Source organism: Chenopodium quinoa, unplaced genomic scaffold (genome assembly GCF_001683475.1).
Source record: "Chenopodium quinoa cultivar QQ74 unplaced genomic scaffold, ASM168347v1, whole genome shotgun sequence".
Taxonomy (NCBI): Eukaryota; Viridiplantae; Streptophyta; class Magnoliopsida; order Caryophyllales; family Amaranthaceae; genus Chenopodium; species Chenopodium quinoa.
The window spans coordinates 33,976-47,100 of record NW_018742418.1 but is presented as its reverse complement, the minus strand read 5'-3'; the positions used below and the strand labels follow the sequence as shown (position 1 = coordinate 47,100).

At 32.1% G+C, this 13,125-nt stretch overlaps 3 protein-coding genes across 3 annotated transcripts; 1 reads left to right on the top strand and 2 right to left on the bottom strand.

Annotated features, from left to right (window-relative positions):
- Positions 1-403: 403 nt before the first annotated feature.
- On the top strand, positions 404-3,523 carry LOC110708021 (tetraspanin-8-like). Its single transcript, XM_021886123.1, has 2 exons — positions 404-1,640; positions 3,057-3,523. The coding sequence occupies exons 1-2, from the start codon at positions 1,188-1,190 to the stop codon at positions 3,339-3,341; spliced, it is 738 nt and encodes a 245-aa protein (XP_021741815.1). The 5' UTR covers positions 404-1,187; the 3' UTR covers positions 3,342-3,523.
- Positions 3,524-6,355: 2,832 nt separating this feature from the next.
- On the bottom strand, positions 6,356-9,341 carry LOC110708011 (tetraspanin-8-like). The gene is made up of 2 exons (XM_021886111.1): positions 8,738-9,341; positions 6,356-6,828 (listed from the first exon to the last, which is right to left on the bottom strand). The coding sequence occupies exons 1-2, from the start codon at positions 9,239-9,241 to the stop codon at positions 6,514-6,516; spliced, it is 819 nt and encodes a 272-aa protein (XP_021741803.1). The 5' UTR covers positions 9,242-9,341; the 3' UTR covers positions 6,356-6,513.
- A 1,116-nt stretch (positions 9,342-10,457) lies between these two features.
- On the bottom strand, positions 10,458-12,437 carry LOC110706985 (tetraspanin-7-like). The gene is made up of 2 exons (XM_021884997.1): positions 11,773-12,437; positions 10,458-11,108 (listed from the first exon to the last, which is right to left on the bottom strand). The coding sequence occupies exons 1-2, from the start codon at positions 12,286-12,288 to the stop codon at positions 10,803-10,805; spliced, it is 822 nt and encodes a 273-aa protein (XP_021740689.1). The 5' UTR covers positions 12,289-12,437; the 3' UTR covers positions 10,458-10,802.
- Between the last annotated feature and the right edge of the window lie 688 nt (positions 12,438-13,125).

Here is a 13,125-nt window from a genome sequence, read left to right as displayed (position 1 = left end):
GATACCATGTTAGTGAACCATGTCAACCAAAAGTTTAAAATGATGGTTGAAGCCCAGGAATATGTTTTATATACTCTATTAACCATAACTTGTTAAAAAACCATACAGTATAATGGTGTAATTAGGGTTATTATTTCACTTATCAAATAGTCTACTTTACTAGTCCAATCCCCCCCTTCCCTTCCATCCACTAGCTAAGATCAAGGAGTATTAATTTAATCAGTTGAATTGTTGAAAAGTTAGTTATATTACAAATGTACAATACTAATTAATTAAGGTTCTTAGATTAGTTGAGATAGCGTCATAAGAAAAAGACATTGGAATCAATTCATCCACACTCACTCAGTATTATACTTCTTAATCTTGCAATATTATATTTAGTAGGTATTTTATATTGGTTGTATCAAGACTATACAGTTTGCTCCCTCATGAATCATGTTAAAATCTTCCACAAGTTGGTTTAAAATTATCATGGATGAAAACTCCCACAAATGATTGTTGTCGACCACTCATTTGTTCCCTGGTTATTTATGCTTAGATAAATCGACTAATTAATTCTCGTTAACATTAAAAAATAAAATAAAAAAATTCACGTACGGACATTAAAAGGGTCACAATGACACATAAATACATGATATAATCTTTAAAGATAAGAACTCTAGCAAAGTTTAATTCTTAATTAGGACGTGTTTCATGGAAGATGAACTATCATATTCGAGCATATAGTAGTAACAGTATAAATTAATGGGATTTTATATGAAAGTTTACTATACAAAAGATAATCACATAGATTTCCACCAATCAAACCTAAAATAAGTGTTTTTTTTCAATTCCCTACTACGCCCAGATTGTTGAGAAGTCAAAAAAGAGGCTTTTGCCTAATTCATATGTATATTTTAAAAAAAAAATTGGAGTAATTTATCCATCGTTCTACCCTTGCCATTCTTTTTGCGTGTATGTTAGGACTCAATATATATATCCAGGGAAACAAACCTCACACTAATATACTACGTATATAGAGAAACAACACGTCAACACCTATTCCAATTCACCACCTCCCCTCTCTACTCTCATTCTCGTAAGTGTGTGGTACACAATACTTCAAGTAGCAATTTAACAAGAAGAGTAGAAAGTTATGAATAAATGGATAATCAGTGGACTGGTAACCTTTAAGTGTAACCACTGCAATGATCACGATTGTGTCGACGGGTTTTTGGCTATTGAACCAGCCAAGCGACATGTGCCTAGGCATCAGCACGAGTGCGAAGTATGATGGGCGTGGAGAATTCACGTCAATTATCTATGTAGGTGCAGGATTCGGTCTAATCGTTACGGTCTTGTGCCTGTTTGTTATGCCAATGCGGCACAATTGGAAAAATGGTGAGTCTAGTAACAAGCGTGTGATCATTGCCGTTACTTGCTTTGGGCTGCAGCTTGTCTTCCTTATATTGTTTGCTAGCCTCTATGCTCTTACACAAAGCACTGTCGGTTTCGCCTCGCTTCCGAGGTGGATTTCTAGCCCTGAAAGATGGATGAGCATCAATCACTGCCTTGATAGCAATGTGTGCGTTCATTTTCGGCATAAGTATGCTGATGATACTCAAGATCAGTTTTTTGCTAGACACTTGACTCCTATTGAGGTACGTTCTTGTTTTTTTTTTTTTTTTTTGAAAGAAGGTACGTTCTTGTTTGTTACACGTGATTTGGTGTTTATGTTTTTTTTTCTTCAAAACATTATGTTTTTACTGACTTATAAATCTTAAAAAGTGGTTAAACGAATTACCTGACTAGTGTAAAAGTTCAGTTGTTGTAATCTTTAAAGATTAAGAGTATTATTGTTGCTATTATCCATTCAATGGATTGGGATTTAGGTAGGGATAGTCTTTGGAAATGATTTGGACTTGTGATTGGAAATGATTTGGACTTGTGACACCTCAATGGGCCTTGGGAAGTTGGGCTGATTCATGTTTAGTTAATTTGTCCATTTGCACATGAGATGATGGTCGCACTGAAACGATTTGGACTTGCTCACTTGCATTTAATTTTTTTTTTTTTTTTGATGTTACTTGCATTGACATCTACAAAGAGAGTTATTCAAATGGCTCAAATCAAGTCTAGATTGTGTATCAATAATAAAAAGGAAAATGAATAAAAGGACAACTGTAAAAATCTAAGATCAGAAGTAATAAAAAGTATTAAATTGGGATGTTTCTATGGTATTCATCCTCAAAATAACTACCACTATACTAAAGTTAGCTTCGCTGATTTTATATTTATTTTTTTGTTGGTCAAACTTAATTAAAAATAATGTTTCAATTCTTTACTAAAAACTCAATTAATTATGAAAACAAAAAAAAAAAAATCGAAAAAAAATATTAATTTTCAAAATTAATAAATGAATTTTTAAATAGAAAATTCATTTTTAAAAAAGAATTTAAAAATTCATTTTTAAAAAAGAAAAAAAAAAATTAAAAAAATTAGCCAATCAAATTTGAGTGTAGTGGTAGTCATTTTAAAGATGACTAATGTACAATTTTTTAATTAAATTGAATGAAGCATATTTTTTTCATGAATATTGAAACTAATATTTAAGATATGCATCCAATACCTATGCTAAAATTGCTAGGGACATGTTCATATAAATAGCATGTGTATATCCCCTAAGATTTTTTTTAACGATTGTTTCATCAAGATATTTTTTACTACTTCCGTTCATGGTTATCTGCAACTTTAGAATTTTTTATATCTTACAAATAATACCCCAAAATTACAGATAACCATCAACAGAGATAGTATATAGTACGGAGTATTGTATATATATAGTGGACATAGTACGGAGTATATGATGATTATAATCTAATCTATTTAAGGTCAAATATAATTAGAGACTACGAAAGTCAAACTTATGTAAATTATTTGTTAGTACTTTTGAACACAATTGCAGAATTGCTATAAATGTTTTGATCTATGCAGGTAATCTTATTTAAAAGACGCTTATTCTAAAAGGGTCACCGCAGTACCTATTTCTTTTCTTAATATTTGTTTACTTATTATAGTCAGGATGTTGCAAGCCGCCGTTGGATTGTAACTTCAGTTTCTCAAGCCCTACTATTTGGATCAAGCCATCAAACGGCACCTACTCAAATCCTGACTGCTATGAATGGGAAAATGACCCGAAGAAGCTTTGTTATAACTGTCAAGTATGCAAGCTTGGTTACGTTCAAGAATTGAAGAAAGCATGGACAATTAGTGGCATTTTTGTCGTTACAGCATTGCTGTTCTTTGTTTCTGGTTTCATGTTGCCAAGAAAGCTTGTTAAGGAACACGAAGAATTAAGCTAGGATAAATATGTACTCCAATTCGTACGATTTATTCACTAGCATTTGTAAAATCTCAATTTTAGTACTTAAGGTGAAATGGTACGACAATGTATTATATATAGGAAAAATTGCTTTAAATAATACCACCTTTTACCTGTCCGTTAAAAACAAGCCAACCTTTTGTTTAGTTCAGAATAATACGACCTTTGGGGGGTATATGCTTTAAACAAGCTGTAACCTGTTGGTAACCTGATTAATAGGTTATATGGACACGTGTCATCATTTTAATGGTCTAAAAATATAATTTTTTCTTAAAATTATTATTTGATTTTTAAAATAATAATTTTTTTTAAAAAAAATTATTTTTTTAAAAAAATTATATTTTTAAAATTATATTTTTAAAATTATTGTTTTTTTTAAATTATTATTTTTTTTAAAATTATTATTTTTTTTTAAAATTATTATTTTTTTTTAAAATTATTGTTTTTTTTAAATTTTTTTTTTTTAAAATTAATATTTTATTTTTAAAATTAATTTTTTTTAAATTGTTATTTTTTTTGAAAAATTATTATTATTAAAAATTATTATTTTATTTTTAAAATTATTATCTTATTAAAAAATTATAACTTTTTAAAATTATTAATTTTTTAAATTATTATTTTTTTTAAAAAAATTATTATATTTTTTAAAATTATTATATTTTTGAAATTATTAAGAATTTTTGTAAAAATATATTAATATTTAATAAATCATAATTAATGTTGTTATTAAGAGTTGTTAAATGAATTTATTTAAAAGAAAAAAAAAAATTAACCGGTTGTTCAAGTTGTAGGTAAAATAACTTGGCTAAAGCGGACACCCTCCATAGGTCGTATTATTCTAAAATAAACAAAAGATAGACTTGTTTTTAGCGGACGGGTAAAAGGTGGTATTATTTAAATCAATTTTTCCTTATATATATACAAATACTTTTATTTACTTATACTTAGTATATTCAATTCAAGTATATATCATACCAATAGGTACAATATTATGAGTCCTATCTATAAGACTATAAGATACTCTGTAATTTCAAGTTATTTCTATTTATGATTAAAAAAAAAAAAAAAGTATTAGTTGAAACTGTTTTGAAAAAACTTTTTAGTTATTGATTTACTTGTTAATCATAAAATTTTTATATTCTAATCACCTTCATTCCTTTTGTAATACAAAGTGCTTCATATTTTAAAAATCAGTGAATTAATAATATATTTAAATCAAATATATGATAGATAAAAATACCTTATAATCCTTAATTAGGATTGGCATAAATCATAACCACGTCGGAGAAAATCGAAGTTGACCTAGCTTATTGTCCGTATACAATTCAATAATTGATACAAGCATAACAATGTATAAAAATCAGCAAATAAGTGTACTTAAGGCACAAAATTTGTTCCAAATCCTATCATGTACGTCATATGTCATTTAGGCCGTAGCTCACATTGCATAGACATATTTACTTAGTACTTCGTATTAATTAATTTACATGGAATAGACCAATGAATTGTGTACTTGTATTAGTTAAAGGCGCTGTCTTCATATATATTGATGACTTCTTTTATACTAGAACAATTAAAGATTGCAAATTATCAAAAGAGTTACATATACAAAAGCTAAACCTAAGCTAATAAAAAAAAAAAAAAAGTACTTTATCCGCTCCTGGCCTATCTGTTCTCAAAAAAATAGTGCTAAACCTAAGCTGATAAACAAAATGATAGGAGGAAAAAAGCTAGGAAATACTTGGTCACTTGTCAATACTAACTTCTTTTGTTTTTTTTTGGAAAAATTCATGGGAATAATCCTACCTTTAGGCCATTCGTTTTTAATAATCCCACCTTTGAATTATTTTTTAATAATCCGACCTTTACCCCGCATTTTTTTTAATGGTCCCAACCGGTCATGTAACCTGTTATAGCAGGTTACATGACACGTGGCAGCCTGTCATTGGTTAAAAAAAAGTTAAAAAAATAAAAAAAGTAATAAACTTGAAAAAAAAAAAAAAAAACAAAAACCACCTCCATCTCCACCCAACCCGACAACCTAACCCCCTCCACCCTCAACTCAGGCAGCCTCCTCAACCCCAACCTCCACCGGCTTCCATCCCGGCCCACCGCCCCTCCCCCACCCCTACCGTCGCCCCTCCTTGTCCTCCGTAACCACCATCCCCAGCCCACTTCCGAAACCGTCGCCCCTCCTTGTCCTCCGTAACCACCATCCCCTACCACCCCGAAATCGAAGGCGAAGATGAAGATGATGTTGCGAGGGTGAGATTTGAACAATTTTTCTGGGCTTTTTTTTTTCGAGGGTGAGATTTGCGTGGGTGGGGTGGCTGGAAATCGATAAGGTTTTTGGGTGGGTGGCCAAAAATCGAAGAGGTGTTTGGGGGGTAGTCGGAAATCGAGAAGAGAGGGGAAGGGAAGGGTCGAGGTGTTCGGAGAAGGAATGAGGAAAGGGTGCGGTGAAGGGAGCTGGGGATTGGGTGGCCGGAGCTGCGGGGACGGGGGAGGCTGGAATCGTTGGTGGTTTAGGGGAGTGGTTGGCTGGGTTTTTCGGGGGAGGGTCTGGGGTGTTGGTGGTTTAGGGGAGAGGATTAAGCGGCGCCGGCGTTGGGTGGTCGGAATCGGGGATGGGGAAGGAGGGGAGGCTAGTGGGGTGGTTTTGGGGTTCGGGTCTGCTCGGGATGGTGGCTGAATTGGGTTTGGGTTTTTTTTAATTTTTTTGTTTTTTTTTACCAATTATGTAATGACACGTGTAAATTAATCTTTTTTAAAAAAAATTACCTACTCAACCGATTTCTGGTAAAGTGGGACCATTAAAAAAGAATGGGGGGTAAAAGTCGGATTATTAAAAAAAACTCAAAGGTGGGATTATTAAAAATGAATGGCCCAAAGGTGGGATTATTCCTATGAATTTTTCCTTTTTTTTTTTTTTTTTTTTTTTTTTTTTGTAAAGTACAAATGAATAATTTAATTAAGATGGGGAAACTTAACAAGTTAAACAAAAGCAACACACAATGCCCTTTTATTCCAACCCAAGTTAACCAACAATGTAGTGAAAAGTAGTGTTATTATAGTACAACATACATACCAAACGAAAATATTAAAGGTCACAACAAATAAAAATGAAGCGCAACAAAACAGTCATCAGAAAACTAAAGTAACAAAGGCTGCCTATTACCCTGATGATGAAGAGATAAATTAGCACTAAATATGCAACAAAGAATGCCCATCAACATTTGTATGCCTGCAATCAGAACCAGTCCAATGCCTGTTGTAAACCAGTGACTCGTAACGTCTTCGAGGAAACCGGCCTTACATGATCGACAGTTGAAGCATAAGGTGTTCGGATCATTATCCCATCTATTGCAGTCATCTTCGGAGTAGTTGCCATTGTTTGCTGGCTTTACCCAAACTTTTGGGTTTGTGTTATTGAAATTACACTCTTCTGGGGTCTTGCAACAACCAGACTGTAAAATTCGTTAAAAAATTAGTCCTGATTAGTTTTATACCGAGTAATTAATGCAGATCAAGTGTCATGTGTCAATGTATAATTTTCAACACCAATATTTTCAGCTACATAAATAGGCAAAAATCTATATTTATTGTATATCAAGTAGAGGTGATGATTGGGCGGGCCGGGCTGGAGCTAAAAAAATTTGCCCACTTCTTGGGCCGGGATTTGTGCCCAAACCCGTCCAAAATGGTCGGGTTGTACGGGCTTTTGGGATGGGCCTAAAAAATCAACTAAATATACATAAAAACACATTCTCAAACTCGCCCAAAAAAAAATCGGGCCGGGCCCAACTCGATTTTGGGCCGAAAAATTCTGCCCAAAATCGAGCTGGATCATACTTGATCAGGTCTAATATCAAGTGTCATGTGCCAATGCATAATTTTTAACTACATAAATAGGCAAAACTCTACATCTATACTTAAATATTATATTTACACAAATTTTTATTTGTACGTGGCTGGCCACACCGTGTGGTCGGGGTTACTTATTCAGGGGTTACTCGGTCGATCAGTGGTTACTTATTACTCGGTCGGTCAGGGGTTACTTGATCAGGGGTTATTACTCGGTCGGTCAAGGGTTACTCTCACACAGAAAAACACGCTAACCGATTGAGTAACCTTAGAATAAGTAACACTTAACCGACTAAGTAACCCTTAAATAAGTAACTCTTAATAAATAACTCTGACAAAAACGCGCTAACCGACTGAGTATCCTAGAATAAGTAACAACCCTTGACCGACTGAGTAGCCCCTAAATAATTAAGTAACTCCTGAATAAGTAACCCCGGCTACACAATATGGCTAGCCACACAAAAAAACACCATTATTTTTATTATATATTTATTATTAACTATATATTAAAATATGTTCCTAATATACTATGATATATGTCACATGTCCCCCCTTATTGCACTATAAGTATGCCACAATTTGAACTTGAAACTAACAAATACATATAGTAAGGAGTATAAAATTATAAGTCATCTTAATATCTTAGCTATTTATTTATAATATTGTCTAACTCAACCAAAAATAAAATAAAATAAAAAGTAAGGTATATAGATTAAATAAGTTTTAAATTGTACTTGTTCACTATGATTACAAGATAATTAAATTTATATGCAAAATAACTTATCAACTTTAATTAATTTGTTATTTTGAAAACGGTCATTTTTGCATTCTATGTTTATGAATTATGATGACACATAATTTCATTTATTTAACTTCTATTAAAACAATCAACAGTTGTAAAACATTTTTGGATCATAATATACAACACATTTGACATGTTCTCCGATTTAAGCAAACATACAAGCAGCTTTAAACAAGATTTTTTGCATTAAAAAAATAAAATAAAATAAAATTTAAACATGTTTTTTTTATTTTTTTATTTTTTTTTTAATTTTTTTTTAAAAAAAAGCAACTTTAAACAAGATCAATAAAAAAGATTCACCAAATAATTGCTTGATTTTAATTTTTAATGACATATCTAAGATTAATTATCAAATAATTAAGAAAAAAAGTTAAACTTACTTGCTTATATAGTTATACAGCTAAACATTATTATTGTTCAATATATTCAAAATAGCAGCCTAAAGCAATAAGGCATTATTGGCCGGGTTGTTGCTAGTTTCTATAGATTTTGTAAACGACAAGGGCTTTAAATATACTCCCTCAGTCCCTTTTTATTTTTTGCATCATAGACTCACTTATTGTGAGAACTTTATGAGTTATATGGTGCAAACAAAAGGGACAGAGAGAGTATCATTTACTTTGTTCAAATAACATTTTTCACCTTTTTGCAAATTTAAATTTAAGGGACTCTAGATGGATAAAAAAAAAAAAAAGGTTTTAAAATAGTACCGTCAAAGCCGGGTCAATTCCTAATAGATCAGCAAGCTCATTGCACACAAGTCCTTTATTATCAACAACAGCCTTCTTGTAATAGTTATCCCAATTTTTCTTAACCTTGTTTTGCATCCACTTAGAGTATGACTCTACACGATACTCCTTGTACGATTGCCCTGGTATCAACTTCCCTCCTCCTTTACTGCTCACCGCCAACGCGAAGATCCCTAAGCCGAGCAGGGCAAGGATCAAAGGCACTGAACAACATATGGACTTGGCTATGGAAATCTCGGGTTTACGATACAGTAAACAATTTGTAAAACTGAGAATCAGGAGTGCAGCTCCGATGACCATTAGTGTGATCCCTAGGAATCGAAAGCCCGTGCAGCCGGAACTTATATGGTTGAGTAGGCTTCCTCCGGAGCAGATTGCCACAATCGATGTACAAAACTCGAGAATAATTACAAAAGATAGGGATAGTTGTTCACCATTTAAGTTTAGTTTTTTTGATCGAACCATTTTTGCAAACTAGAAATTATCTAGTGCAATTTGATGAACAAGGTTGATAGTTTGTATTTGAAGTTGCAAATTGTAATGTGTACGCATTGAAACGTCGTTATAGGTAAGGTGAGGTAGGAAATTAAAATAACCTAGGCCAATTGTCATTTGTGAAGTGTCACTATATTTGAATGTTCAACAAATAATAATTTATTTATAAATAATTAAACTAATGATGTGTATCCGAAGTAGGATATTACACTAATTAAACTAATGATGCAATGTTATAACTAAAGAAAAACCAAGAGTACTTATAAATATCATGAGAAATGTTTAAGGTATTAGAATAATCTCCCCAAATCCTTGTAATTAATGAAGTAGTGGATTTTTTTCAGAAGTAGAAGATTGGTTCTTTGATTTTCTTGATTGTTTTAGTGGCTCTAGAGTCTAGATGGACTTAAATTACAAGAGTGATGGGAGGTTTTATGAACAAGCCTTGACTTTGTTTTGTTAACCTGTATTGCATAAGTTGGTGGGAAACATTCTAGTAGCTTCTTGGCAGCATGAGGATTAAGGAGAAGCCTAGCATCACGGGTGAAGGCGAGGTATCAAAACTCGACCCGACCCAAATAAATAACGATTCAGATTTCGACTATATGAGCATAATAATTTAATATGACTCAAGTTAGAAATACACTTGACTTTACCCGAACTCACCAAATTCGACCCGAACTCGTTCATTCCCCCCTTCCCCAAGAGCCTGACTTCACCAAGTTTTTTTTTTATTGTATATTACCACCTAGTTTTTTCAAAAACCTATAAAACTCCCACCACTTTTGCCCAACTTCCCTATATGACGTCACGGTCAATTCCATTAACCAATTTTCCTTCGAATTGGAACAATTGGTAGTGGAACCCACCCATATGACGTCATATAGGGGAGTCGGGCAAAAGTGGTGGGGTTTTTTTTAGATTTTTGAGAAAATTAGGTGGTAATATACAATAAAAAAAAAACTCGAGGTGGTATTGTACAAAATGTAAACAATACATGGTGGTATTTTCAAAATTTCCTTATTTTAATCATAAAATTAATTAAATTACTCTCCTTTGATTACTCATCATATATATGCATTCATTAAATTAAAACAAATAACAATTAAACAACTAAATAAGTAAAATAACAAGCAAGTACTCATAAAATAATACTCCGTATTTTTTTTTGAATTTATTTTCCAGAAGTAAACGAATCTTAAAGTAAACAATACAAAAGCCTATACTTGTCTTAAAAAAAAAATACAAAAGCCTATACTCGGTAATCATGATCAAATTTTCACAAATTGTCAGATAGATAGCAAAAATAAATACTATTGTAACTTTAATTAATTTAGTACATACAAACCTTTATTTATTAAGGAGTAATTTTATACAGATTGATTCTTTAGAAGGTGAGCCGTCACCTTATCGCAGTCACAACACCTCTAACACACGTTCTTACATCATAGCCATTATATCATAGCCGTTACACCACTAACATATGTACGTCATAAGGATCGGTCATGTCAATTACGATCGAAAGATATGCTTATATCCTTGAATAATCTTCAGATGATGAACGATCTGAAATGATAGCTATAACAAAGCAACCTATACCGAGCAGGAATAGTAAGCCTAGCATCACAACCAAAAAAACGCCCGTGAAAAACCAGTGAGAAGTTACGTCTTGGAGAAGTGCAGCTTTGCATGATTGGCAATCGTAGCATAAGGTCTTTGGATCATTGTCCCATTTGTTGCAGTCGACGTTCGAGTAGTTTCCATTCTCCGGCTTTACCCAAACTGTCGGACTTGTGTAATTGAAATTGCATTCTTCTGGGGGCTTGCAACAACCTGACTGTTGATCATCGACATAAATTATTTCAGAAGTAGTTTAGTGTTTCTTCTATTGTATTCTCAATAAATGCGTTAATTTGACTTTAAATTTTATTGGAGAATTGCATAAATCATATGGTTGACTTTACAGATAAACATGATCGGGATAATTAAAATCCTATATATCTATAAATATAGGTAAGAGTGTTCAATCTCAATCTAGATTTTAGAAACGGATCATCCGGTTTTAGGCCATGTTTGGTAATTACCTGGTTGATATATCTGGTTGTATTAACTGGTTTGACGACTACTAGTTGTAAATAACTGATTGTATGAAAGTGTTTGGTACATAACTGTTAATTGTTAACCGTTATAGTATATTTAATAGCCGAAAAGCTAATTATTCAATTAGCTAATTTCAAAAAGCTCTTATAATGAGTTTTTCCTAAGAAAGCTTTTTAACCCTAAAAAACTCTTTTAATAAGCTACGTACCAAATACCAAAATTAACTTTTTAAATTGATCAAGTATACATCTAATAGGACTCAATAATAAGCAAAAAGCTCTCTAATAAACACTTTACCAAACAAGGTCTAAATCACTTCTCCAAATATAAAATACAGAACAAATTTTTATCATAAAAAAAAAAAAAAAAAAAAAAAAAAAAAAAAAAAAAAGACCACTCACCTCATAAGGGGACAAATTACGTTTGTGGAGTTTATCAAGGGAGTCCTGCTTATATTTCTTACCAAATTTGGTGCATACATGCTCTTTATTTACAATAACCTTCTTATAGCAGTTTTCCCAATTACGTGCATCATGAACCTTATTCTGCATCCACTTAGAGTACGACTCTATGTAGTACTCCTTGTACAATATCCCAGGTATTGATTTCCCTCCCCCTTTGCTGCTGACAGCCAACGCGAATATCCCTAAGGCGAGGAGGAGAAGTAATATAAGTGAAGACAAGCATATTGATACTGGTAAATTGTGATCGCTCGCATCATCAGGGACATTCGCGTAGTAGAGGATAAACATCATTAAGAATCCGATAATGAAGAGTGTTATACCAAGGAAACGAAAACCGGGGCAGTCTGAGCCAAGAAAATGAAGTGAATTTATTGATAATATTAATGTCACAAAAAATGAAATTCCCGCTAAGCACAACATACACCCTCCCGCTACCCTTAATGAACTTATCATCTTTCACAACTACAAATTTTGCACAAAGACTTTCTTGTAAAGATGCAATGACTTGTGATGTGCAATAAGGTGTTTTCAGGGTATATATATAAGACAGATTTCGAAAATTATATGATTATTTTTCTTACCTTTTCCAAAAAAAAAAAAAAAAAAAAAGTCAAATTAAAGAGGTTGATTCTTTTATTTATCTAAGGTCGGCCAGACCAATTATGCTAGTATTGGAACTGGACGTCCAAAGTATGAATCGGACTGGTTCTAGACTTTTTTTGAAGATTTGTATTTTTTTTTATAGTAATATGAAATAAAAGAAAATTAAGTATTTAATGTCTTTTTTTGAAAGCATAATATAAATAGCTCATAAAAAACATATTCAACATATTAGTGGAGAAGATTATTCTATGAATTAAATTATTTTAAATTAAAAGCTTATGAGTTTTTTGAACCAGACCAGTCAGTGACAAAAAAAAAATTATTTTTTTCGACTAAGAGATTGGAATTGGACCATTCAATCTAGTGCGATTGGATCTAGTTTAATCTAATTTTCAAGAATGATTTTTGAGCATCCCTTATTTTACAGGAATTGAACTCTACTCAGTGGGACATTAATGTCCTAGAAACTTTATCTCATGATAATCAAGTACATAAACATTAGAGGCCTATCACGTTCAGGCCAGAATATATATACAAGTGGAAGCATAAAATTCCGTTTATAAAATGTATTAATTTCAAACTTTGTCCAAGATCTTATTTTGTAGTATATAATACAAAATGTTGAAGAAAACAGCATGTTGAAGTCATAAAATATAATATTTTTTGTTTGAATAACGTAGACGCTTA

Coding starts and splice junctions, on each gene's coding strand:
- LOC110708021 (XM_021886123.1), top strand. CDS start 1,188: ATGATCACGATTGTGTCGACGGGTTTTTGGCTATTGAACCAGCCAAGC. Junction 1,641..3,056: donor GACACTTGACTCCTATTGAG/GTACGTTCTTGT, acceptor TACTTATTATAG/TCAGGATGTTGCAAGCCGCC.
- LOC110706985 (XM_021884997.1), bottom strand. CDS start 12,288: ATGATAAGTTCATTAAGGGTAGCGGGAGGGTGTATGTTGTGCTTAGCG. Junction 11,109..11,772: donor GTAATTTGTCCCCTTATGAG/GTGAGTGGTCTT, acceptor GATGATCAACAG/TCAGGTTGTTGCAAGCCCCC.
- LOC110708011 (XM_021886111.1), bottom strand. CDS start 9,241: ATGGTTCGATCAAAAAAACTAAACTTAAATGGTGAACAACTATCCCTA. Junction 6,829..8,737: donor GAATTGACCCGGCTTTGACG/GTACTATTTTAA, acceptor CGAATTTTACAG/TCTGGTTGTTGCAAGACCCC.